A 22,841-nucleotide genomic window follows, 5' to 3' on the forward strand; every position below is an offset into this window, starting at 1 on the left:
TTCCAATCGGCAGCCATCTCACCTGTTCCAATCGACAACTATCTCATTTATTCTGATTGACAGCCATTTCACCTGTTCCGACCAGCAGCCATCTCACCTGTTCCGATCGACAGCCATCTCACCTGTTCCAATCGACAGCCATCTCACCTATTCCGATCGACAGCCATCTCACCTGTTCCGATCGACAGCCATCTCACCTGTTCCAATCAACAGCCATCTCACCTATTCCGATCGACAGCCATCTCACCTGTTCCGATCGACAGCCATCTCACCTGTCCTGATCGGCAGCCATCTCACCTGTTCCGACCGGCAGCCATTTCACCTGTTCCGACCGGTAGCCATTTCACCTGACGCGACAATAGGCTCTCCCGGACCCGGCTAAGCCTGTGCTTTACCAGCCTCCCCTTCTTTCCCGCCTAGACCGTAAATGAACCTGACATGAGCACTCTCTCTTGTCGTGACCTGACCTAACCTGATGTGACCTTTGATGACTTGGCACGACCTCTCACCAGGGCCGCTCGGGACGGCTATCTGGACCTGCTGCACGAGGCGAGCAAGCGCGACTGCAATGCGCAGGATGAGGATGGCATGACGCCGACGCTGTGGGCCGCCCACGAGGGACACCTGGACGCGCTCCGACTGATCGCCGGCCGTGGGTAAGCGCTCCCAATGATCGCCGTGATCGCCGGCTGCGGGCAAGTACTCCCAGTGATCGCCCACCGGCCGCGAGTAAGCACTCCCAATGATCGCCACTATCGCCGGTCGCGGGTAAGCGCTCCGAGCGACCGCTGGCTGCGGATGATCAGTTTTGCCCCTAGGTAGCGTCCCACACCCTCCAGCGCAGGCACGCGCCGAGCTATGGCCCCGCAATGGGGTCGCAGCTCAGCTGGCAGCCGACCGACACAGCTCCGCACAGCCGAGTAAGCAGTGCTCAGTTTGGCCTTGCAAGTCCCGCTCAGTTCGGGCCTGTAAGGCACGCTCTGCTCAGTCTTGTAAGCCATGCTCGGTTCGGCCCTGTGAGGCACGCCCTGCTCAGTCTTGTAAGCCGTGCTCGGCTCGGCCCTGTAAGGCACGCTCTGCTCAGTCCTATAAGCCGTGCTCGGTTCGGCCCTGTAAGGCACGCCCTGCTCAGTTCTCGTGCTCGGTTCGGCCCTGTGAGGCGTGCTCGGCTCGGCCCTGTGAGGCGTGCTCGGCTCGGCCCTGTGTGGCTGAGGCGTGCTCGGCTCAGCCCTGTAAGCCATGCTCGGTTCGGCCCTGTGAGGCACGCCCTGCTCAGTCTTGTAAGCCGTGCTCGGCTCGGCCCTGTAAGGCACGCTCTGCTCAGTCCTATAAGCCGTGCTCGGTTCGGCCCTGTAAGGCACGTCCTGCTCAGTTCTCGTGCTCGGTTCGGCCCTGTGAGGCGTGCTCTGCTCAGTCTTGTAAGCCGTACTCGGCTCGGCCCTGTAAGGCTTGATCGGCTCGGCCCTGTAAGGCGTGCTCGGCTCAGCCCTGTAAGGCATGCTCGGCTCGGCCCTGTAAGGCGTGCTCGGCTCAGCCTTGTGAGGCGTGAGGCGTGCCTGTGAGGCGTGCTCGGCTCAGCCATGTAAGCCGTGTTCGGCTCAGCCCTGTAAGGCGTGCTGGCTCAGCCCTGTGAGAAGTACTCGGTTCGGCCCTGTAAGCCGTGCTCGGCTCAGCCCTGTGAGGCATGGCCTGCTCAGGCCTGTAAGCCGTGCTCGGCTCAGTCCTGTAAGCCGTACTCGGCTCAGCCCTGTAATGCACGCTCTGCTCAGTCTTGTAAGCCGTGCTCGGCTCAGCCTTGTGGGGCGTGGTTGGCTCAGCCTTATGGGGCGCGGTTGGCTTATCTGGTGAAGTCCTTCTCGGTCCCAAATCCTTTAACTATCGGATGCATCGCAGCCAGGGCCAGAGCATGAACGTTAACCTGGGCGGCCACAGCTTATCCGACTGAAGCGAGGCTTTGTGGACGCATCGCACGCTGCCAGTGCATTGTTCCGAGCCTTCGGCGTGAAGCCCCGTAGGTCGCGTGGGCTTGCCAGAGTCGTGGGATACAAACATCGGGGAAACCAAAACGCGGCTTCCCCTGAGCGCAATTAGGCTGCACGTCGCTCGTTATTTTTACCTTTTGGGGCAGTGTGCGATAGATTCCATGCCTTGTCTGAGGCGTTGATAGTCCATTATCAGTTGGAGACTTTTTCACTCCGCCACAGCAAAACAGCTACTATACGTTTAATTTACTTTATTTGAGAAGCTACCTGAACTCCGAAGTAACCCCATGCGGAGGCAACCACACGCTGGTTGGATTGATATTTCAACATCGCTGATAAGACATCCCATTTACAATGCCCGTATCTTCCGTATGCCGTTCTAACTGATGTCTGCCGCTTATCGGCGCTCTCCAGAGCTGAAGCGTCGCGCAGCTGAAGCCTGGCGACTCACTTCGAGGGTACCGAAGGGTATGGGGTAGCCTTATCGGTGGCTGCATCCTGAGGTCATCCGAACCCAGAAACTAACGGATAGGTACTGATTGGTTGTATGCTTGGGCGCTTCTGTCCATGACCTGGGTGCGTTTTAGCTGGAGTTCACCAATACATTCGTGGTGTTGATGTGTGACAAACAGAGCAAATGTTGGTGAATGTATAAAGAGGCACGATACAACGGGGGAGGCTTTAAAGCAGACCGTCCGTTCTTCCCACATGTCTTGAAGGGAACTGGATGCCTACAGCTCACATGCGATAAGTCTTCATATCCCTTCAGATCGGTATTCAGATCAGTCCTCGGATCGGCCCTCGGATCGGTCCTCGGATCGGTCTTTGGATCGGCCCTCGGATCGACCCTCGGATCGGCCGTCGGATCGGTCCTCGGATCGGTCCTCGGACCGGCCCTCAGATCGGTCCTCGGATCGGCCCTCAGATCGGCCCTCGGATCGGTCCCTCGGATCGGCCCTCGGATTGGCCCTCGGATCGGTCCTCGGATCGGTCCTCGGATCGGTCCTCGGATCGGTCGTCGGATCCGGTCCTCGGATCGGTCCTCGGATCGGCCTTCAGGTGTTACGTCTTCCGTGCATCGTTTATTTTAGACAATGCTTACACTCCAGAAGTGGTGACCGCTTGATCACCTGGTGCCTTGGCCGACTTCACTTACTGGGCCATACCGCCCTCCCCCCCCCCCCTCCATCAAAAAAAAACTTGCGTGGACGTAATGATAGAGGGGTGACGTCACTGCCTCGCGTGTCAGACGGTCGTCAATCTTCCAGGATAATTTGGTTTCGTCTGACGGCCGACGAAAAATGGCAGCGGAAGTGAAACGATGCCAGTTGCTGGCAGCTTACACGTGTGGTCGTTGGGGACACGACCCAATTTCAAAGCGACCATGTGCTTTTCTGCTGTGCATTATTTCATTCTGATGTACTTATGTCACCTAGGTGGATTGGAGTACGGAAAGAACCACACCGCTATGACGATGCATGCGGCTTGCAATGCTCAGGCAGAGAGTAGCATCGTATCTACTAGACGTGCTTTTCTCGAAACATGCTGAAACACACGTTGCGCACAAAGTGGCCAAACTGCTAACGAATCCAATAAGTATGGCATGGCAAACTGTTTTACTGAGCGTCGGTAATGCAGCTGGTGTGCCTGCTCCTTTTGCTAGGCAAATTAGAGGCTCATGACCATAACGACTTGAAGTTTGCAACAAATTTGTACGATTCTAACCAGTTGCTGTCTCTTTTTGTACGTCATTTCGCCACCGACTGTAACGATGCGATTTCGTCCAGGCATTCCTTGCCAGGTGACCTTTGCCTCTGGCTGCATGATCTCCGCCTCTGAACACATCCTTCCCCGGTAATCTCCACCTTTGACTGACCCTTCTCCGATGACCTGCGCCTCTGACTGCATCCCTCCACGGTGACCTCCCCCTCTGACTGCATCCCTCCCCGGCGAGCTCCACCGCTGACTGATCCCCCCGGCGACCTCCGCCTTTGACTGCATCCCTCCGCGGTGACCTCCGCCTCTGACTGCATCCCTCCGCGGTGACCTCCGCCCCTGACTGTATCCCTCCGCGGTGACCTCCGCCTCTGACTGCATCCCTCCGCGGTGACCTCCGCCTCTGACTGCATCCCTCCGCGGTGACCTCCGCCTCTGACTGCATCCCTCCGCGGTGACCTCCGCCTCTGACTGCATCCCTCCGCGGTGACCTCCGCCTCTGACTGCATCCCTCCGCGGTGACCTCCGCTATGCCTGCATCCCTCCTCGGTGACCTCCGCCTCTGACTGCATCCCTCCGTGGTGACCTCTGCCTCTGACTGCATCTCTCCGCGGTGACCTCTGCCTCTGACTGCATCCCTCCGCGGTGACCTCCGCCTCTGATTGCATCCCTCCGCGGTGACTTCTGCCTCTGACTGCATCCCTCTGCGGAGATCTCCGTCACCGGCGGCGCCTCTCGCCGTGCGTTGCGAGACGCGGTGGCCGTGACGCGACGGCACAATGTGGCTCCGTGCGGCGCGGCGCCGCCTGGCTGCGGCCCGTCATGCCGCGGTGACGCCGCCGGAGAGCCGGCGACACCTGGGCGGTCAGCTCGCCGCTGCTGGCTCCTCCGAGTACCGGGACGACGCCGCACTCCGCGCCTCGCTCCCTCACTCCTTGGGCCGCCGGGGCGTCTGCTTCACGTCACTGCTGGTCCCAAGGCTGTACTGGTGTCGGGGCAGTGCTGACTGCTGGGCTGCTCCGGCGCCGAGTGGCGGAACGGTCACAGCGTCTGCACCTCGTTCTCGAGTGCCGGAATGGCTCCAGCTTTTGCAGATTGCTTTGATGCTCTCTTGAGTTTCGGCTCAGTCCGGGCGTCGGCACACTGCTCCCTGAGCCTCGGAGCGGTCATGCATGCCTTCTGCATGCTTCCTGCCTGCTCCTTAACTCCAGAGGCGGCCCCAGTGTCTGCGCATTTCCCATTGGACTCCCGGCTCAGTCTTGGCGTTCGTACGCGGTTGCCTGCAGGTGCTGGGGGAAGGCGTGGTGAGCTCATAAAGCCCGTCTCGATCACACCGCCAGCGGACACTGACCGACCGGCTCCCTTTCCTCTTCCTCATGCACACCGAATCTTGCAGTCTATCGGCTTCACGTGACTAGCCGTGCAGCCCCGCCTGTAACCGGGAAATATGCTACTCCAATGGGATTCGAACCCGGTGCTTGAGTGTTCAACAGCCATGATACAATTGAAGCACGTTTAAAAATTGGTTGAGGCCATTCGCTCACCATTGTCCGTGTTGTGTGTGAGTGTTCTTATCTCACATTCGTATCTAAGTTCGTTGACTTCATCTCATTCTAGGCCACCTTCATCAACAACAGACAAACTAAGGCATTACCATGCCTCGGGATGGCAGTTGGGCATCCACAAATGATCGGACGATGTTTCTCGCGGTTTCGACGTGAAAGCGTACACGTGTATACCATGCGTTGATTTCGAGCGTCTTCTTGGGTAAGGACTTGCGTTAGGTGGTCCACAGCGCCTCCAAATTTCCCACGGTCTCCAATCACACGAGACCGGCCCGGCCGACCGCGGGGGGGAGGGACGGAGGGGAGAGGGACGTCAGGCCTTTCCCGCGGTATCGGATGACAGACCTGGGACATTTCCCCCAACCGGTCTCACGGAGCAGCTGAAGACCTGTCCCGCGGGCCATTTGAGGACCGGTCCCGCGGACCAATTGAGGACCAGTCCCGCGGACCATTTGAGAACCTGCCCTGCGGACCATTTGAAGACCTGTCCCGCGGCTATTTGGGAGAACCTGTCCCATGGACCATTTGAGGACCCGTCCAGCGGACCATTCGAGGACCTGTTCCGCGGACCATTTGAGGACCTATCCCGCGGACCATTTGAGGACCTATCCCGCGGACCATTTGAGGACCTATCCCGCGGACCATTTGAGGACCCGTCCAGCGGACCATTCGAGGACCTGTTCCGCGGACCATTTGAGGACCTATCCCGCGGACCATTTGAAAGGCAGGTCCCGCGGACCAGTTGAAGATAGTGGTGCCGTCTACAGGGTCGTCAAGGTGACAGCACACAGACCTGTCTGGGTCATGCTGTGCAACACACAGTCCCCTCTGGATAATACTGTCCAGTGCACGTCTTGTTAATGCTGTCCAGTGCACAGCTCCGTCTGGGTGATGCTGTCCAGTGCACGTCTTGTTAATGCTGTCCAGTACACAGGCCCATCTGGGTAATGCTGTCCAATACACAGACCCGTCTGGGTAATGCCGTCCAATACACAGGCCTGTCTGGGTGATACTGTCTAGTCCACAGGCCCGTTTGGATAATGCTATTAGTGCACAGGCCCGTTTGGGTGATAGTGTCCAGTACACAGACTGTCTGCCTCCACTCGTTCTTGGCGCCATTTCAAAATGCCAAATGCCGTCGTTACATGTTCTTTTGTGTTTCCATCTCGACTGCAGTGGTCTGAGTGTTTCCATCTTGACTGCAGTGGTCTGAGTGTTTCCATCTCGACTGCAGTGGTCTGAGTGTTTCCATCTCGACTGCAGTGGTCTGAGTGTTTCCATCTCGACTGCAGTGGTCTGAGTGTTTCCATCTCGACTGCAGCGGTCTGAGTGTTTCCATCTCGACTGCAGTGGTCTGAGTGCGGAAGTACAATAACTGTACAGAGAAGAGGCGTGTCTACTGATGAGCCTTCTCCGGCCCCTCTCGCGTGGGAACGGAAGCTCGGTAATGAGGGGCGGACGGGAGCGGTGGTGCGCCTCTTTGTTCGGATCTGCGGCCGGTGTCTGTGTCGCAAGCTCTTGCGCTCCAAGAGGCCATCTGTCATAGACAGACATGGCTGAGGTGTCCATCTGCCACGGCATACGTGGTCCAGGAGTCCACCCGTCACGGACAGGCGTAGTCCAGTAGTCCATCTGTCACCGACAGACGTTATTCAGGAGTCCACCTGTCATCGGCCAGCGTGGTTCAGGAGTCCATCTGTCGCCCGTCAATGTGGTTCAAGAGTCCATCTGTCACCGACCGATGTGGTTCAGGAGTCCATCTGTCACAGGCGACGTGGTCCAGGAGTCCACTCGCTACCGGCCGAGGTGACCCAGGAGCCCACCCGTCACAGGCCGACTCGGTCCGACAGCAGGCCGACTCGGTCCGACAGCAGGCTGACTCGGTCCGACAGCAGGCCGACTCGGTCCGACAGCAGGCTGACTCGGTCCGACAGCAGGCCGACTCGGTTCGACAGCAGGCTGACTCGGTCCGACAGCAGGCTGGCTCGGTCCGACAGCAGGCCGACTCGGTCCGACAGCAGGCTGACTCGGTCCAACAGCAGGCTGACTCGATCCGACAGCAGGCCGACTCGGTCCGACAGCAGGCTGACTCGGTCCGACAGCAGGCTGACTCGGTCCGACAGCAGGCTGACGACTGCTGCCGCCGGCCTGGCGCGGCGTGTCCGTCTGGTCCGATGTTTCTGAACCATCCGGACTCCTCTACGAAGGAAGCGGTTTTAAAGGGGCGGCAAAGCGGATAGCTGCTGCCTGATTTGTGCAGACCACAACGCGTAGCCATAGCTACGCTGTCATATCACATAAAATTTCTAGATTTTTTGAAAAAGTGGTACCGATCGATGAAGGACGAGGCATTTCATCGCTGCTCCTATTTTATGTGCTGATGTTTTGTTGTTGATCTATGGCTGTTGGTTCTCTATTTGTGTGGTGCCCTCCATAAATAAAGGGGTCGTTCTGATCTTACATCGCGTGAGCCACGTTCTCCGGGCTCTTCCATAGCACGAGCTCGCAGTAGGGCAGCGAGTGCTCTTGCCGGTATCGTGCGGTCCGTTACCACCTGCTCGAGCGCGGCTGATGGACCATGGCCTGTGAGCAGATAACATCCAATCACGTGTGGCAGCGGCCCGATAGCCGACGGTAGCCTTGTGTGTTGCGCGAACCTACGGGAACAGCGGAGGACAATTGAGTTTTACTATAAGAGCATGAATTTCATTAGAGTTCGCAATTTTTATATATTGCTTATTACTGTTCACGTCTCCTGATTTAGGTAGGTGGTCGCTTCCTTACCTTTTGGCTTGTATTTGTATTTACTTATCTTTTTAATTCCTTGTCTTCTTAATTCCTTGCCTTGTGATCCTCTGGCTTCTGTACTTGTAGTCCACGGAGAGAAGCCGGATGATCTGAGGCGTGCTTGTAGACCGTTGTGGCATGTTGTGAGGTGTCACGTTTGGTATATGACTGGCGGTGGGGGAGGGAGGGGAGGGGGGCGAGCCCGTGGCAACCTAACCTTGAACCAACTTTTTCATTGGATTCTGCTCACTATTTTGACGAAACTGGATCTATGTGATTCATGTATCAAATAATACTGACTTTAAGCAGCATGGTAGTCAGGCAGGAGCGTATCCAAGGGGAGGAGCACTGGGGGCACGTGACCTTTCTGGTCGGAGAGTGAGGTGCCCCTCTATAGGCCGCCCAAGGGCGCTGAAGGCCTTCTGCTATGACGGCGCCCCTGAAGATGCGGCTGGCACGGGCGGAACAAGGCAAGGTTTGGCTGGTCAGAACGACGCAAGGATGTCGCAAACCTTGCCGGGAGGGGAGGAAGCATCACCGAAAACTAGAAGGGCGTCATCTGGCTTATGGATATGTTGCAAAGTCTTGAAGGATGTTCTGAAAAAGGAAAGGACTCCCAAACCCTTGGGCTGGGAAGCTCCTTCCCCGAGGGCTCATTCGGCTCCCCGATCGCCGGTCCTGACGACCAGCACGCCCATAATACTTAAAGGGTGCCCAGCAACTGCAACCGCCCAAGATGAACCAGAGGGCACCCCTGAAGATCAAAGTTACATCTTGAGGGCAAGAGAAGCGATGATGCCTTAAGCAATAAAAGGGGGCCTCGAACCCCAGGGATGGGGCTGCCGGGGCTCAAAGACCGCCGCTCACATTCCAGAGACGTCCCAAACGTTGCTAAGACGTGCTTGCGGGCTAGAATGAAGTGCCTGTGGGCTTAGAATATGCCATGAAGTCCAGAAAAGCGCCCCTAACAATCAAGAGACGCCCTGGTTCCTAGCGGAGCTGTCCTAAGTACTCAACACATGTCCCCAAGGTCTGAAATCGTGTCTCGAGGGTTAGAAAAACGTCCCTAAATAGCCTGACCCGGAGCGGCGCCTCGAAAGCCCCTGCGCGCCCGTGACGTACAACATGCCGCGAGAGCGGAAAGAGTACTTTAAGGACAGAAGGGTGCCTCAATCCCCGGAGGCCCGCCCACTATGGCTCTAACGGCGTTCCTGAAGCCTGAAAACGCAATCCAATGCCAGGTCGTTTTTTGTGCGATAGAGCTGTTTTTATACTGCTTATGTGTTCATGCATTAATGTGTTTTTTATCCCTTATCGCTTTCCGTTGTTTTTTGACATACTGTTTTATCTCTCAGACTAATGGCACGTAATAGACACGCATGTGTGTGGAGTGTCAGGTGTTGGCAATTGAAAAAAAAACAGATCAACGTTTCTTATAGAGAGGCGCCCCAGTTGAAATGTTTTGATCTGCACCTGTGGCCATGGCTAGTAAGCCGTGTCCAAAGAAAACTATTTGTGTTGTATTGGGAAAGGGAGATCTCAATAGGGGGAGGGGCGCGGCCTTCGCCAAACTGTACGAATCGACACCCGTGGTTACAGACATTGTGTTCCAACAAATGTGATCAATATTTATATTCTAGACACCTGAAACAAGCCAAATCCAACCACGAGGTTTTGATCTGAAGTCATGTACCTGCGGGTTGGGACCTCAAATTTGTGTACTTTTATGATATTTTACGTTTACTCCTATGGCGACTGCCTGTGGTAAAGGCATAGCATGTAAATGCGCAGAGGACGCCTGTAAGGGGGTAGTTGTACCTACCATTGGTACCCATTTTTCTCGGAACTTCGGTTTACTTGTATTAGTTGCAGAACAAGCCTGATAGGAAGCTGGATAGGCCGCATCTTGCGTCAAAGGTGTCACCGGAATCAAACAAGTGTTCTTGATTTAGCGCTAGATGATGAGTTTCTACTGTGTGCGATCTCTGGAAGTTGAAAACATCGATGCATATTATTATTTCTGGGTTTTTATGGCTACAAAATTCCGCTAAAAGCCTTTACATCAAAGCAATAAGCGTGCAGAATATTGACCGCCCTCGTCCAAAGGAGCAACTTTCCAAATCAATGCGAGATGTTGCCCGACTCCAGTCGAAGGACAACGGCCTTCGACTCAATCTCCAAGGGTAACACGGAGGACTGTTCTGTCTTCGGAGCTCTCTTAACGTGTTTTTTTCGATCTTGTCTTTTTCGATCTTCGATCTGATCTTTTTCGATCTTTGATGTCTTGAATCGTACTAACAAACGTCACATATAAACGACTCGATAATTATATTTTTTGTCCTTGATCGGCGAATGGGCAATGGAGTGGCAGTATGTATATGACGTTATTACGACGTCATGCATTCCAACGTACCCTTGAATGACTCAGTCCACAAGTGCTCTCCCACATCTTTGCGGCCTTTAAGCTCGAGAAGCAGAGCTCAACAGCCAGAAGGTTTCAATTTCTAAAAAGGACATGGCCGTTAGCTGCATCGAAAGGTCTTGATATGGCTATTTCAGTTCAAAACGCGGTTCAGATGTAGAACACTCCTTTAACTTGATCTGTATCAAATTTGGAAGAAACGAACTTTCTGCGAATCATGGATGCACTCAACAATATGCGCTTGGTATCAATCGGTTGCAATGGTACGGGGCGGCGGCACTTTTGACCTTACAGAACATCACCAAGTTTAATCTGTCACAGGTCAGTGACGCGGCGACTGAAATTCACACAGCTGGTGCGAAACGTTAAAAAAATGTGCTAATAGGTACAGAAAGATATGTGGGTCTAGATAAATATTATAGGTTCTAGAGAACATATTCTATACCTTATGAAAAATGCATTCAAGATTCTATGTAATAAGCCATCCCGTCATCTCCGAAAAAACAACAAGCAGGAGAGGACCACTCGAGAACTGGCCAGCTGGGCTCACACCGCAGTCCTTGCTGTATGAATAAAATGCCCTCTTTCTCTTCCTCTTCGCACAGGGGTGATCCGGACAAATGCGACAACTACGGCAACACGGCCCTGCACTGCGCAGCGGCCAAGGGTCACATGAACTGCGTCAGCTTCCTGGTGAACTTCGGCGCCAACCTGTGGGCGCTCGACAACGACTTCCACACGGCCAAGGACTTGGCGGCCATCCGCAGCCGCGATGACGTGCTGCGCTACCTGGACACAGTCATCGCCAAACAGGAGGCGCTCAACAAGAAGGTGCGCGTGCCGCCCGGTCGGGCGAGCGCCGCTGGTGCGCGCAGTGGGCCGATGGCGGGGTAGACAGTGGGCGGAGTGTGCTGTGTCGTAGCTGGGCTGCTGTGGGCTGATGATGGTTTGACGAGTATCGAAGGGGCTGAGAATTCCGTCATTTAGACTGGCGTCAATGTATGGCTCACTCATCATGCCATCTTGTGTTCTGTGTCCTTGTTTTACGTTAGTCATGGCATCTCTGGGGCCACGTGATCTCCGTAGCGCGGACGTCAGGGCGTCGGGCTCGGATCCACGAGAGTTGCCGCGTCACTGCATGCTATGAAGGCCACGTGACCAGTCACCCACCCTACGCTGCGCTCTTATGCTCAGGTCGCCCGGTCGCTGAAGGAGAAGGCCGTCAAAGAGGCAGAGAAGAGGGTCAAGGAGTATGACAAGATACAGAAGAAGCTGGACCGTAAGGCGGCCAAGGTCAGAAGCAGCAGCTTAGCCTGTCCCTGGTAAACTGAGACCGGAGAATACCCGGACCTGCGTACATATGCCACATATCAGCTAAACACTTGTCTGTTTTAGTCGCGTTTGCATTACTTCAAAGTTGACCGTCGCTAGCGACAAGTGTGGTGCGGTGGTTGTATTGCGACAGCTGTCACACAAGCGTCCTTTGATGTCAGTATCCGTGTCAAGTCTGTCGCTGAAGGGCGCCTATACCGACCATTTGGACTGAGAAGCTGAGCAACCCTAAGGCGTGCGTGCAAATAATTAGTGCAAAACCGACAATCACGAGCTGTTACGACATATTTCGATTGGGTATCAAAAGCCACACGATATCAAGGGGGGTCTATTATCATCATGCGTGGTGATCAAAGGGTGTGACGCTTACGCACGGCGCACTGGTGTTGTCTGTATGCCCATCTGTGCTTTGTTGACGTAATAATCAGCAAAGGAACTAACTGCGTTGTCAAAACTGGCGTCAATGGACGTCAGGCCGTCAACCTACAGACGGCCAGATCACAGCTGAATATTTAAAGAGATCCGTTAATCGGGATCGCATCGTCTCCCTTTCGGTGGTGTGAGCTGAGGCAGGACTCTCTGCGATTTGTTCATCGTTTCACTTCTCATGGCACGTCTGGAGTCAGAGGTGCCGCACATCTAACGTCAGAGGTGCCGCACGTATGACGCCAGACGCACCGCACGTCTGAAATCAAAGGTGCCTTACGTCTGGGGTCAAAGGTGCCACCCGTCTGGCATCAGAGGTGTTTTAAGTCCGACGTCAGTGATGACGCACGTCTGACGTCAGAGGTGCCGCACATCCGACGTCAGAGGTGCCACACGTCTGACGTCAGAGGTGCCGCACGTCTGGGGTCAGGTGTGCCGCACGCTTGGCATTCCAGGTGTTGCCCTTCTGAGTCGGAGATGCCGCACGTCCTTCGGTCCGTCGGCCAGCCGATGTCACGACGGTGCGCGGCTGGTCCCTGACGGCCGTGACGGCTCCGTCCCTGACGGCCGTGACGGCTCCGTCCCTGACGGCCGTGACGGCTCCGTCCCTGACGGCCGTGACGGCTCCGTCCCTGACGGCCGTGACGGCTCCGTCCCTGACGGCCGTGACGGCTCCGTCCCGAGCGGCCGTGACGGCTCCGTCCCTGACGGCCGTGACGGCTCCGTCCCTGACGGCCGTGACGGCTCCGTCCCTGACGGCCGTGACGGCTCCGTCCCTGACGGCCGTGACGGCTCCGTCCCTGACGGCCGTGACGGCTCCGTCCCTGACGGCCGTGACGGCTCCGTCCCTGACGGCCGTGACGGCTCCGTCCCGAGCGGCCGTGACGGCTCCGTCCCTGACGGCCGTGACGGCTCCGTCCCTGACGGCCGTGACGGCTCCGTCCCTGACGGCCGTGACGGCTCCGTCCCTGACGGCCGTGACGGCTCCGTCCCTGACGGCCGTGACGGCTCCGTCCCTGACGGCCGTGACGGCTCCGTCCCGAGCGGCCGTGACGGCTCCGTCCCTGACGGCCGTGACGGCTCCGTCCCGAGCGCGCGTGACGACTCCGTCTCGAGCGCGCGTGACGGCTCCGTCTCGAGCGGCCGTGACGGCTCCGTCCCGAGCGCGCGTGACGACTCCGTCCCGAGCGTCCGTGACGGCTCCGTCCCGAGCGCGCGTGACGACTCCGTCCCGAGCGGCCGTGACGGCTCCGTCCCGAGCGCGCGTGACGAATCCGTCTCGAGCGTCCGTGACGGCTCCGTCCCGAGCGCGCGTGACGACTCCGTCTCGAGCGGCCGTGACGACTCCGTCCCGAGCGCACGTGACGACTCCGTCCCGAGCGCGCGTGACGGCTCCGTCTCGAGCGGCCGTGACGGCTCCGTCCCGAGCGCGCGTGTCGACTCCGTCTCGAGCGGCCGTGACGACTCCGTCTCGAGCGGCCATGACGGCTCCGTCTCGAGCGGCCGTGACGACTCCGTCTTGAGCGGCCGTGACGACTCTGTCTCGAGCGGCCGTGACGACTCCGTCTCGAGCGGCCGTGACGACTCCGTCTCGAGCGGCCGTGACGGCCTCATCTTGCCGTCAGGAGGAGCAGCGAATGCAGCTGGAGCGGCAGAAGATGGAGCAGCACGGCGGCGACGAGGCGGCACCGGCGGAGGCGCCGGAGAGCGCGCCGGCCAAGACGCGCAGCATCGTCTCCACCATCTCGCGCGGCACGGCCGGCCTGCTCGGCCTGCACAAGGAGAAACCTCACGTGCGTATTGGCCTGCCATCTGTTGGCCGCTTATCGTGCCACGGATCGGCATGATACACGGGGTTTTGCGGGGAAGGTTAGCTAGAGTGCGTTGACGAGTTCTCCCACCCATTTCACACCTACCGACGTATACTCGGCCCCCATTGTTTCGGCGATGTGTCTGCTGAATCCATGCAGTTAGGAGGCTTGGCCGTGGCCAGGAGAAGGCCTGCTGCGATCTTGCTGTCAGGTTGAGGGTTCCTCATGATGAATCGCTTCAGCGCCTGTGGCAGCAGCACACAGACAGCGGTAGCTCGATGCCAACCGATAGTTCTCGTCTACGCGACCGCCTGTGGGACTGCAATTCTTCTCCATGGTATCTCATGATCTAATCATGGGATCAGTGAAATCCGATCGTTAGCCGATAGCCCAGGCCACTCTCACTGAGGGGCAGTCAGCACGGCACTCGTCACGCGACTGATAACGACCAAGCCCGTGCAAAATACCCCAGGGGAATCTAAATAAAGCATAGATATCATGAATGAAATAAATAACTAAAATAATATTTTACATAACTAGATGGTTTGCACAGCGTTTTCTTCTGCATCTAACGTAAGAGCGTGTTCTTGCGCTTCAGAGCCGCGCCCCATAGGTAATGGAGGCTCATTGTCCGGTCACGGCAAAGTTGGGCTTTGTCATTAGGTATGACTTTTGCATCCGCTTCGCATAAGCTATGCAAACTATTTGCTGATAAATTTGCCCGTTATGCCGACCTCTTGACTACAAAATACATAGCTCATTTTGTTTTTATGCGTATGAAATGCATCACATAGTGGCTCTTGTCGCCAGAGTAAATACCTCATGCAGTAAAACGGATCCCAGCTGGCAATCAACTAAACCGTCCTGTAAGTTGTCGAAAGAACAAGCCAAACAATAACGGTAACTGTAATTGGCTACACGGCGAGGCGCAAGTCGCAGTGCAAACCCGACGATTATGTCATAGCTCAGCTGCCTGACCTACATTCGGTATATTATTGAGATGTGTTAGGCTCGCCAGCCGGTCAACACTGAAAGTATTTACAGACCTTTTTGCATCAATCGAGATGTTTTTATGGGACTGGTGACGCGCCTGCGGGGTGACTCCATAGTCCGTAGATGAGCACATGTAGGGAACAGGCACGTATAAACCTGCACGTAACCTACGCATGCTCCGTCGTAGTGTCGGGCGGTATATACAGAGGATCCATATAGAAGTTAAGTTGTCGTCGTAATTGGAATCGCATTAGTTCAGCGACGTTCCGGGTACTGGCAACAAGCTCTGTTAGGTACCTCCCATGCAGCCTGAGCCAAACCGACCGTGCGAACCATTTGGAACACCGGGCAAACAAGCCATGCGGTGGGTCTGGTCAGTTCCGTACCAGAAATGAATGCGAGCTCCAAAAGTGAGAAAACCTCACGTCCCCGGCGCGGTGCGGCAGGTGAGCGGCCAGACGCCCAGGTTCTCCGAGCTGACGAACGCCGGGGCGGCCGCCAACCGGAACCGCATGCTGCCGGGCGGTGTGAACCGTCGTCTGCAGCAGCGGCGCAACAACAAGTTCGAGGAACAGAACTTCACGGTGAGCCGGGCGGGAGGTTCGGCGAGGGAGGCACGCTGAGGAGGGAGAGCGGCAGTGAAGGGTGGGGAGCAGAACTTCACGGTGAGCCAGGCGGGAGGCTCGGCGAGGGAGGCACGCTGGGGAGGGAGAGCGGCAGTGAAGGGTGGGGAGCAGAACTTCACGGTGGGGCAGGCGGGAGGCTCGGCGAGGGAGGCGTGCTGAGGAGGGAGAGCGGCAGTGAAGGGTGGGGAGCAGAACATCACGGTGAGGCAGGTGGGAGGTTCGGCGAGGGAGGCACGCTGAGGAGGGAGAGCGGCAGTGAAGGGTGGGGAGCAGAACTTCACGGTGGGGCAGGCGGGAGGCTCGGCGAGGGAGGCACGCTGAGGAGGGAGAGCGGCAGTGAAGGGTGGGGAGCAGAACTTCACGGTGAGCCGGGCGGGAGGTTCGGCGAGGGAGGCACGCTGGGGAGGGAGAGCGGCAGTGAAGGGTGGGGAGCAGAACTTCACGGTGAGCCGGGCGGGAGGTTCGGCGAGGGAGGCACGCTGAGGAGGGAGAGCGGCAGTGAAGGGTGGGGAGCAGAACATCACGGTGGGGCAGGCGGGAGGCTCGGCGAGGGAGGCGTGCTGAGGAGGGAGAGCGGGAGTGAAGGGTGGGGAGCGGAACATCACGGTGAGGCAGGTGGGAGGCTCGGCGAGGGAGGCACGCTGAGGAGGGAGTGCGGGCAGTGAAGCGTGGCGACTACCTTCTCTTTATTTCCAAGTCTGTACTTGTCTGTGAACTTTTCATAAGGCGTCCCGATAGCCTCCAAAGCAACGAGACGGGGTAAATACAAAATCGAGTTTTTGTTTTAATCGAAGAGGACAGCTTACGGCGACCTTAGAGCAAACTTTAGTACCTGACGTTAATTTGTCTCCAGTTTACATGCCTACGCATACTGTTTTAAAGGTTCAAGGGCTGAAGATAAGTTCAAAATTTAAAATGTCGAAGGGTTGGTAAGATCAAAATTTCCTAGGATGGCCTAGGTTTAATGCACCACTGAGGCTGCATTCAATGCAATGCAATGGTGTAGGCGGCGGCCGTTTACAAATGAGGACCGCCCCACCTGGGTAAGTGTCCTCCGAAACTCCGTTACCCCGTGGGTTCAGTCCTGAGCTCACGCCCCTCACTTGGACCTCAAGAGCGCTTCAGGGGCAATGCTCCTCATGCTGCTGTGATGCTACACTTATTTATCTTGGGCAGGCTGCCGTGAGGTCACCAGGTGGTGTTAAAGGCGCCCTGAATGTCGAAGAACATCAAGTTACCTAAACACGGCGGGCGCAAGGTGCCGGGATTGTCCTGCGCAATTAAAGAGACAAGGTCCACAGAAACAGCATTCTTTAGTTAAAGGCGTGGAATCCGACATCTGCTCGTAATCGATGTGATCCCTTTCCCTTAATGGGAGTTTGCTCTTAACGCTACCATATTCTTGCGAAGTTTTGTTATTGGTATGGACGATGATACCGGCCAGCATCACCTAGTGGTACTTGCGTTACAACACTACACAAGGCCATTGTAATACGGCACTGTCATTCACAGATGAATGTAAAGAAATATTTTCACTGTCGGTCACGCTTTGCGATTGAGTAGTGCTTTGTAGACCCCATCTTCTTCCTTGTTTTGGCACAAATGAGTCAGCTGTTTGAATGGACTATTCCCATTTAGCAAGAGCATGCACCTATGAAGTCTATATAATTACATCGCCTATAGCAATAAGGTAGTTCACGACCCTGAGGTCCTTATCAGCACCTTTACCTTAGATATATTTGCACTCTCCTTACTTTTCTCATTATTTGTACAGCCACGCTCGTCTGTTGCTTACCCATTCACCCAGTCACTCACAGCCATTGTCGTCTGAATTCCGGCAGAGGCTTTCCGTAAACCCCCAAATTTCGCAAGTTGAAAGTCATCGATTTTGTCCAAACGTCAATATCGGTGATGTTGTCAGCTTTGGCGTCACAGTTTGCGGCCAGAAATTACACCGATAAGCCAGGGCAGGGAAGCACTTGCATGTTGATGTTGGGCGTCAGAATATTCGAAGGTCGCGGGGGGAGGGGGGATGTTCGCCAACGCTTCTGCGCCGTGTGCACGGGCAACGAGCCCCCTCGATTGGATCACAGGAGGGGCCCGCCATTCGGGTTAGGACCGTCTCGGAAATCTCGGGGCCGAAACCGACTGACCCCACACCGTGTCAGTCGCTCTATGGGCCGGCGAGCGCGGGGCGAGCGCATGCAAGCTCTGAGGCGTCCCGGCCAGGGGTCAGTGACCTCGGTGCCGTTCGCAGGTGTCCGACAGCGCCAACGGCACCAAGTCGGTGCGCAGTCTGTCCGGCCTGAAGCGGGACGATCAGATCATGTACGTGCAGAAGTACGAGGAGGAGGGCTCGGGCGCCGACGGCCCAGGTGAGTGGCCCTGTGAGAGTGGCCCAGGTGAGAGTGGCCCAGGTGAGAGTGGCCCAGGTGAGAGTGGCCAGGTGAGAGTGGCCCAGGTGAGAGTGGCCCAGGTGAGAGTCACGCCTGCCTCGTCACAGCGCGTCACTCTGCCGACCGTTAGGACCCTGCCGCACGCCGTGTGGCGCACCCCGGCGACCGTTGGCGCTCTGTCGTATGCTGCGTGGCGCCCCCTGGTGACTGTGGTGTTCTGTGTCCGGCTGTGCTGAGACCTGGCAGACTGTGCCCCGCCCCTCGTTAGGCTTTGGTGCCCCTTGATGTGCGTTGGCGCCCTTGGTCGGACTGGGGCATCATCCGTCGCACCACACCGCCTGTCAGAGCATGGATCTCTGGTTCGGATTGTGGCACCCAGGGATCGACGGACGGGTTACCGTAAGGCAGTCGCCGTCATTAATACACACTGACGCTTGGCAGAAAACGTCGGCGTGCATGATCCACACGTTAAACATTCATACGTTATATGAGTGGGGTATGCATCGGCGCGCTGGTGTTCGTGCCGGGCCACGTCTGCAAGCCAACACCTGTGCCCGGTCACCCGCCAGGCAAGCGGGGTAAGCTGACGGACCTGGATTTCAACCAGTCGGGGGCGGCTGCCGAGCAGTCGCTGTTCGACCGACCCGGCTTCGGCAACGTCGCCTTCAGGTCAGTGGCGAACCGTCTGACGGGGACGGAGACGGCCCTGCCTCTCGCCATATCGATGCTGGCCGCTGAACCTGGCTGCCGCTCCACCCGGTCTGGAGAAGCGGCCTCCGCGCCGTCCGTCTCCACATCAGGGGTGTCACCCCACCCCTGTCTGGAGAAGCGGCCTCCGCGCCGTCCGTCTCCACATCAGGAGTGTCACTCCACCCCCGTCTGGAGAAGCGGCCTCCGCGCCGTCCGTCTCCACATCAGGGACGTCACCCCACCCCTGCCTGGAGAAGCGGCCGCCGCTCTGACATTCTCTCAACACGTGTCGACCACTGGCTCACGCCTTAATTCCGCCTTGATATCAGCACCATTTACTTGACAAAAAACTGCAGCCAATCCGAGCGCAGGGTCGTCTGACGCTGCTGGGTCGTCTGACGGTCAGGGTCGTCAGGGTCAGGGTCGTCAGCGCAGGGTCGTCTGACGCTGCTGTCATTCGTGAACTCCATGCGCTCCCCTGGCTGTCGCTGGCCGTGGCTGTAATGACACCGGCGTATGAACACCCACTTCACCGTGCACCGTGCTGCCATTACGAATAGCAGCAAACCAAAGTCAGCTGTTTGCGTCTACTGAAATCCATCCTTATTTTGCCGCGATGTATTTTGTACGCTGCGAGGTACGCCAGGCATTGATGTTTATACGCTGCGAGGTACGCCAGGCATTGATGCTGGTTAAAAGCTGCTCGTCGAGTTGGCATCAACCTCCACGTATTTCTGTAACATATCTGTATCTTTCTGTCAGTTCTTCCATTGTTCGATGTCTATGCCTGCCTCGTGTTCACTCATCCACTCAGCCACTTGCACTGACTACTGCACTGAATTCTGTCAGGACAAATGCAACCTTTTACCGACCACGGCACGTAGTTCTCTCAGGACAAACACAAACTTACACTGACGACGGTACCGAACTCTGTCAGTGCAAACATAAACTTGCCCTGACGACGGCACCGAACTCTGTCAGGACAAACATAAACTTACACTGACTAGGGCACCGAACTCTGTCAGGACAAACATAAACTTACACCGACTAGGGCACCGAACTCTGTCAGGAGAAACATAAACTTGCACTGACAACGGCACCGAACTCTGTCAGGACAAACATAAACTTACACTGACTAGGGCACCGAACTCTGTCAGGAGAAACATAAACTTGCACTGACGACGGCACCGAACTCTGTCAGGACAAACATAAACTTACACTGACTAAGGCGTCGAACTCTGTCAGGAGAAACATAAACTCGGCGCTGAGTCAGCTACCCGAGGACCGGGAGGTCAAGTCAGGTCAGGAGGACAGCATCGGCTCCGCCGGCAGCCTCACCGGAAAGCAGAACCCCTGGGACGAAGAGGACCTTCCAAGCGGTAAGCTTTTCGTTGCGTCGCTGGCGTTAATGCTGTCAGAGAACAACTATTTCCATGGCAGGTGCATCCAATGAACGCACATGGGAGGCGCTAAAACCAACACCATCAGGCGGCGCCACTGTCTGCCGCTGTCACTGATTGCGCCAGAGGCGGTCAGTGGTGCGCGAGTGACCAGTGCCAGTAGTGCCGGTGGTAATTATGGCAACCATTCATAACAAACAAGATAGTTCGAGACGGTAGAGGAGGGCAATAGAACTCACAGGTAACAAAATACAGCCCCAAATCCTTGAAATCGCGCCAGTACAGAGTTGGACAATGCCCTTTCGAGGACAAAGTCGTGCAGATCTCGTGTTCACGACGTTGGGAAAGTGGCATACACCTTATGAACATCAACGCTGTGACCGTCCCTCTAGCAAATTGTCCCCCGGTAGAGCTCATATTGTAACCTATGGATATCACCTCTCCCTGCTTTCCTTACTACTTAGCCTTCAGTCTCTGCCCTCTGACTAGTTCGGCAAGGACTAAAAGGAAGAGCTGGCACACTAGCTGGCGTCGTGACGGCTGCATTGTGCCGCGCCGATGGAAAACAAAGTCAGGAAGTCAGCCAGCTTCCCTGCCAACAGACATCGAGAAGGTCCAACGTTTCCTACTCATTTGTTTTATCAAGTAGTTATGGCCTACGTCACTGCAGCTAAACACATTTCCGCCATACCTCACTGCATGCTGAGCCCGCCCCCGGTGTCTCTGTGTCTGCTGAGGCCCCCTCCTCCGGTGCCTCTGTACCTGCTGAGGCCACCCCCGGTGCCACTGTACGTGCTAAGCTCAGCCTCGGCTCCTCTGTACGTGCTGAGCTCAGCCTCGGCTCCTCTGTACGTGCTGGGCCCTGCTGGCCGGCAGATGACGAGGTGGAGGAGATGAACCCGGAGACGTCGGCGCTGCACCTGGTGCTGACGTCGGCCGGCCTGGCCGAGTTCATCCCGACGTTCACGCGCGAGCAGATCGACCTGGCGGCACTGGCGCTGCTCTCCGAGGCCGACCTGGCCGAGCTGGGCCTGCCGCTCGGGCCGCGCCGCAAGCTGCTCAAGGCGCTCAGCGACCGGGAGGCGGCGCTGGCGCAGCCCGGCGAGATCACCGACACGCCGCTCTGAGAGCGCGACGCCGGCGGCACTCTCGCCAGCGCTGGGCGCGGGAACCGAGAGCTGCGTGTGTGTGAGAGGAGGCGAGAGGTGAGCTAGCTCACGGCCTGCGGTCGGCATGGGCCGGGCCAGTGCGGTAGCGTCGTGTGACGCTCGGTGAGGACTCCTGGAAGCACGATGCCGCCGTTGACGACTTGGGCGGGCCATTGAGGAATGTTCCCGAATAAACCGGCCGGCCAGAACCGGACTGACGGCGGTGTATTCTGGCTAGATCACTTTTTGTCACCGACGTTACAAACGTAACTAAGTCCATTGAAACTGGCCTGTCGGAACCGCAGTATGCCACAGACCCCAGTAGTCAAACCCTATTGCAAAACTCCCCACCATTCCGGGGATGTATGTTGGGAAAGCAGATCTCTCAAGGGACGGGGAGAAATGACGTTGTCAATGCGCACAGATGCGCAAAACCCGGTACTAGCGATCCCTTTGCTTTCATTGTCATCTTACCGCGTTAGCGCACCATTCACGGAAACCCTCCGGCTCCATGACTATGGTGCGTAAAGCGAAATGACGAAACGACGTAAGCGTTCGCGCGGCTTCGAGCCGACAGAGGAGCATAGTCAAATTGCAGAACGTGGAGGAGCCGTTCATGAGCTGGGAACGACCCCCCCCCCTTGCCATGCGATGGCAACATCATGACCCCCAGTGTGGTCACCGCAGTAGCCAGGGCACGGCGCGAGATGACGTCATCAGCACTTGAATGATGCCATTGCTGCGGAGTAATCGGTCTGACCAGCGCGCGAGCGCCGTCCCGCCCTGCGTCTTGCGCCCTGCGCCCTGCGTCCTGCGCCCTGCGCCCTGCGTCCTGCGCCCGTGACAAGCCGCCAGAGCGTCTCGGGCTCGCGTGCGGCCTTCATGGCGACTGCAACGCGACAGTTAGCTGTAACCACCGACTAGTCCCCGTGTGAGCGTGCTTAGTAAGCAGCGTGCGTGTTTGGTTCGTATGCGCGCCGACAGATGGGGTAACTATATCCGTGAGATGGTCGCTATTATGAACGGGTGCAGGAATGAGCATGATTGGTGTAAATAGACACTGTGATGTTGAAGTGGTTTGTTTTACGCTGTGCGACCGGCCAGCCTGAAAGAATGCCGAAACTTCTGGTCATAGAAACATGGGAAAGCAAGATGGACAGATGTGAGCATACGAAGACCTATTTAACTTGCATTGGGCTCGAGGTCGTTAGTGGAACAAATGTCATACCAAGGGGTCGGAAGAAGCTAAAAATTACCAAATTTGGAGTGCGTAAATAGCCGTCGTCTGAAAACGCAAAAAATCTAGTGAGAACCATGCAGCCGTGCAATCAATTATGTAAATCGAGACCACGTTAGGTCGTCCCCTGCCGACCCTTCTGGGTCCCCACACCGACCGGCCTGGCTGTACCGAGTGTCGCCACGCTCGGTCCCGGCCTCCATCGCCGCCGGCGGTCCCTGCAGCGGTCGCCGGACCGGACGGACGCGGTCTGTCCGGCTGTGACGCCACTGTCACGGCGCTGACGGGGTCACGTGTCGACTGTGACACG

The 22,841-nt window shown here is 56.8% G+C and overlaps 1 protein-coding gene across 1 annotated transcript in view; it reads left to right on the plus strand.

The window, feature by feature from the left end:
• LOC119091068 (Usher syndrome type-1G protein homolog) overlaps positions 1-22,170 on the plus strand; it is a 31,606-nt gene extending 9,436 nt beyond the window's left edge. Inside the window, exons 2-10 of the mRNA XM_037213784.1 lie at positions 513-656; positions 11,078-11,303; positions 11,667-11,765; positions 13,856-14,023; positions 15,481-15,618; positions 17,918-18,035; positions 18,626-18,725; positions 19,992-20,125; positions 21,023-22,170. Of these exons, the coding sequence (XP_037069679.1) occupies positions 513-656; positions 11,078-11,303; positions 11,667-11,765; positions 13,856-14,023; positions 15,481-15,618; positions 17,918-18,035; positions 18,626-18,725; positions 19,992-20,125; positions 21,023-21,273 (1,378 nt within the window). The 3' untranslated portion in view covers positions 21,274-22,170. The remainder of the gene's footprint in view (positions 1-512; positions 657-11,077; positions 11,304-11,666; positions 11,766-13,855; positions 14,024-15,480; positions 15,619-17,917; positions 18,036-18,625; positions 18,726-19,991; positions 20,126-21,022) is intronic.
• Positions 22,171-22,841: the final 671 nt, after the last annotated feature.

This window comes from Pollicipes pollicipes, unplaced genomic scaffold, assembly GCF_011947565.3.
Source record: "Pollicipes pollicipes isolate AB1234 unplaced genomic scaffold, Ppol_2.1 Scaffold_3216;HRSCAF=3773_pilon_pilon_pilon, whole genome shotgun sequence".
NCBI classification, from domain to species: domain Eukaryota; kingdom Metazoa; phylum Arthropoda; class Thecostraca; order Pollicipedomorpha; family Pollicipedidae; genus Pollicipes; species Pollicipes pollicipes.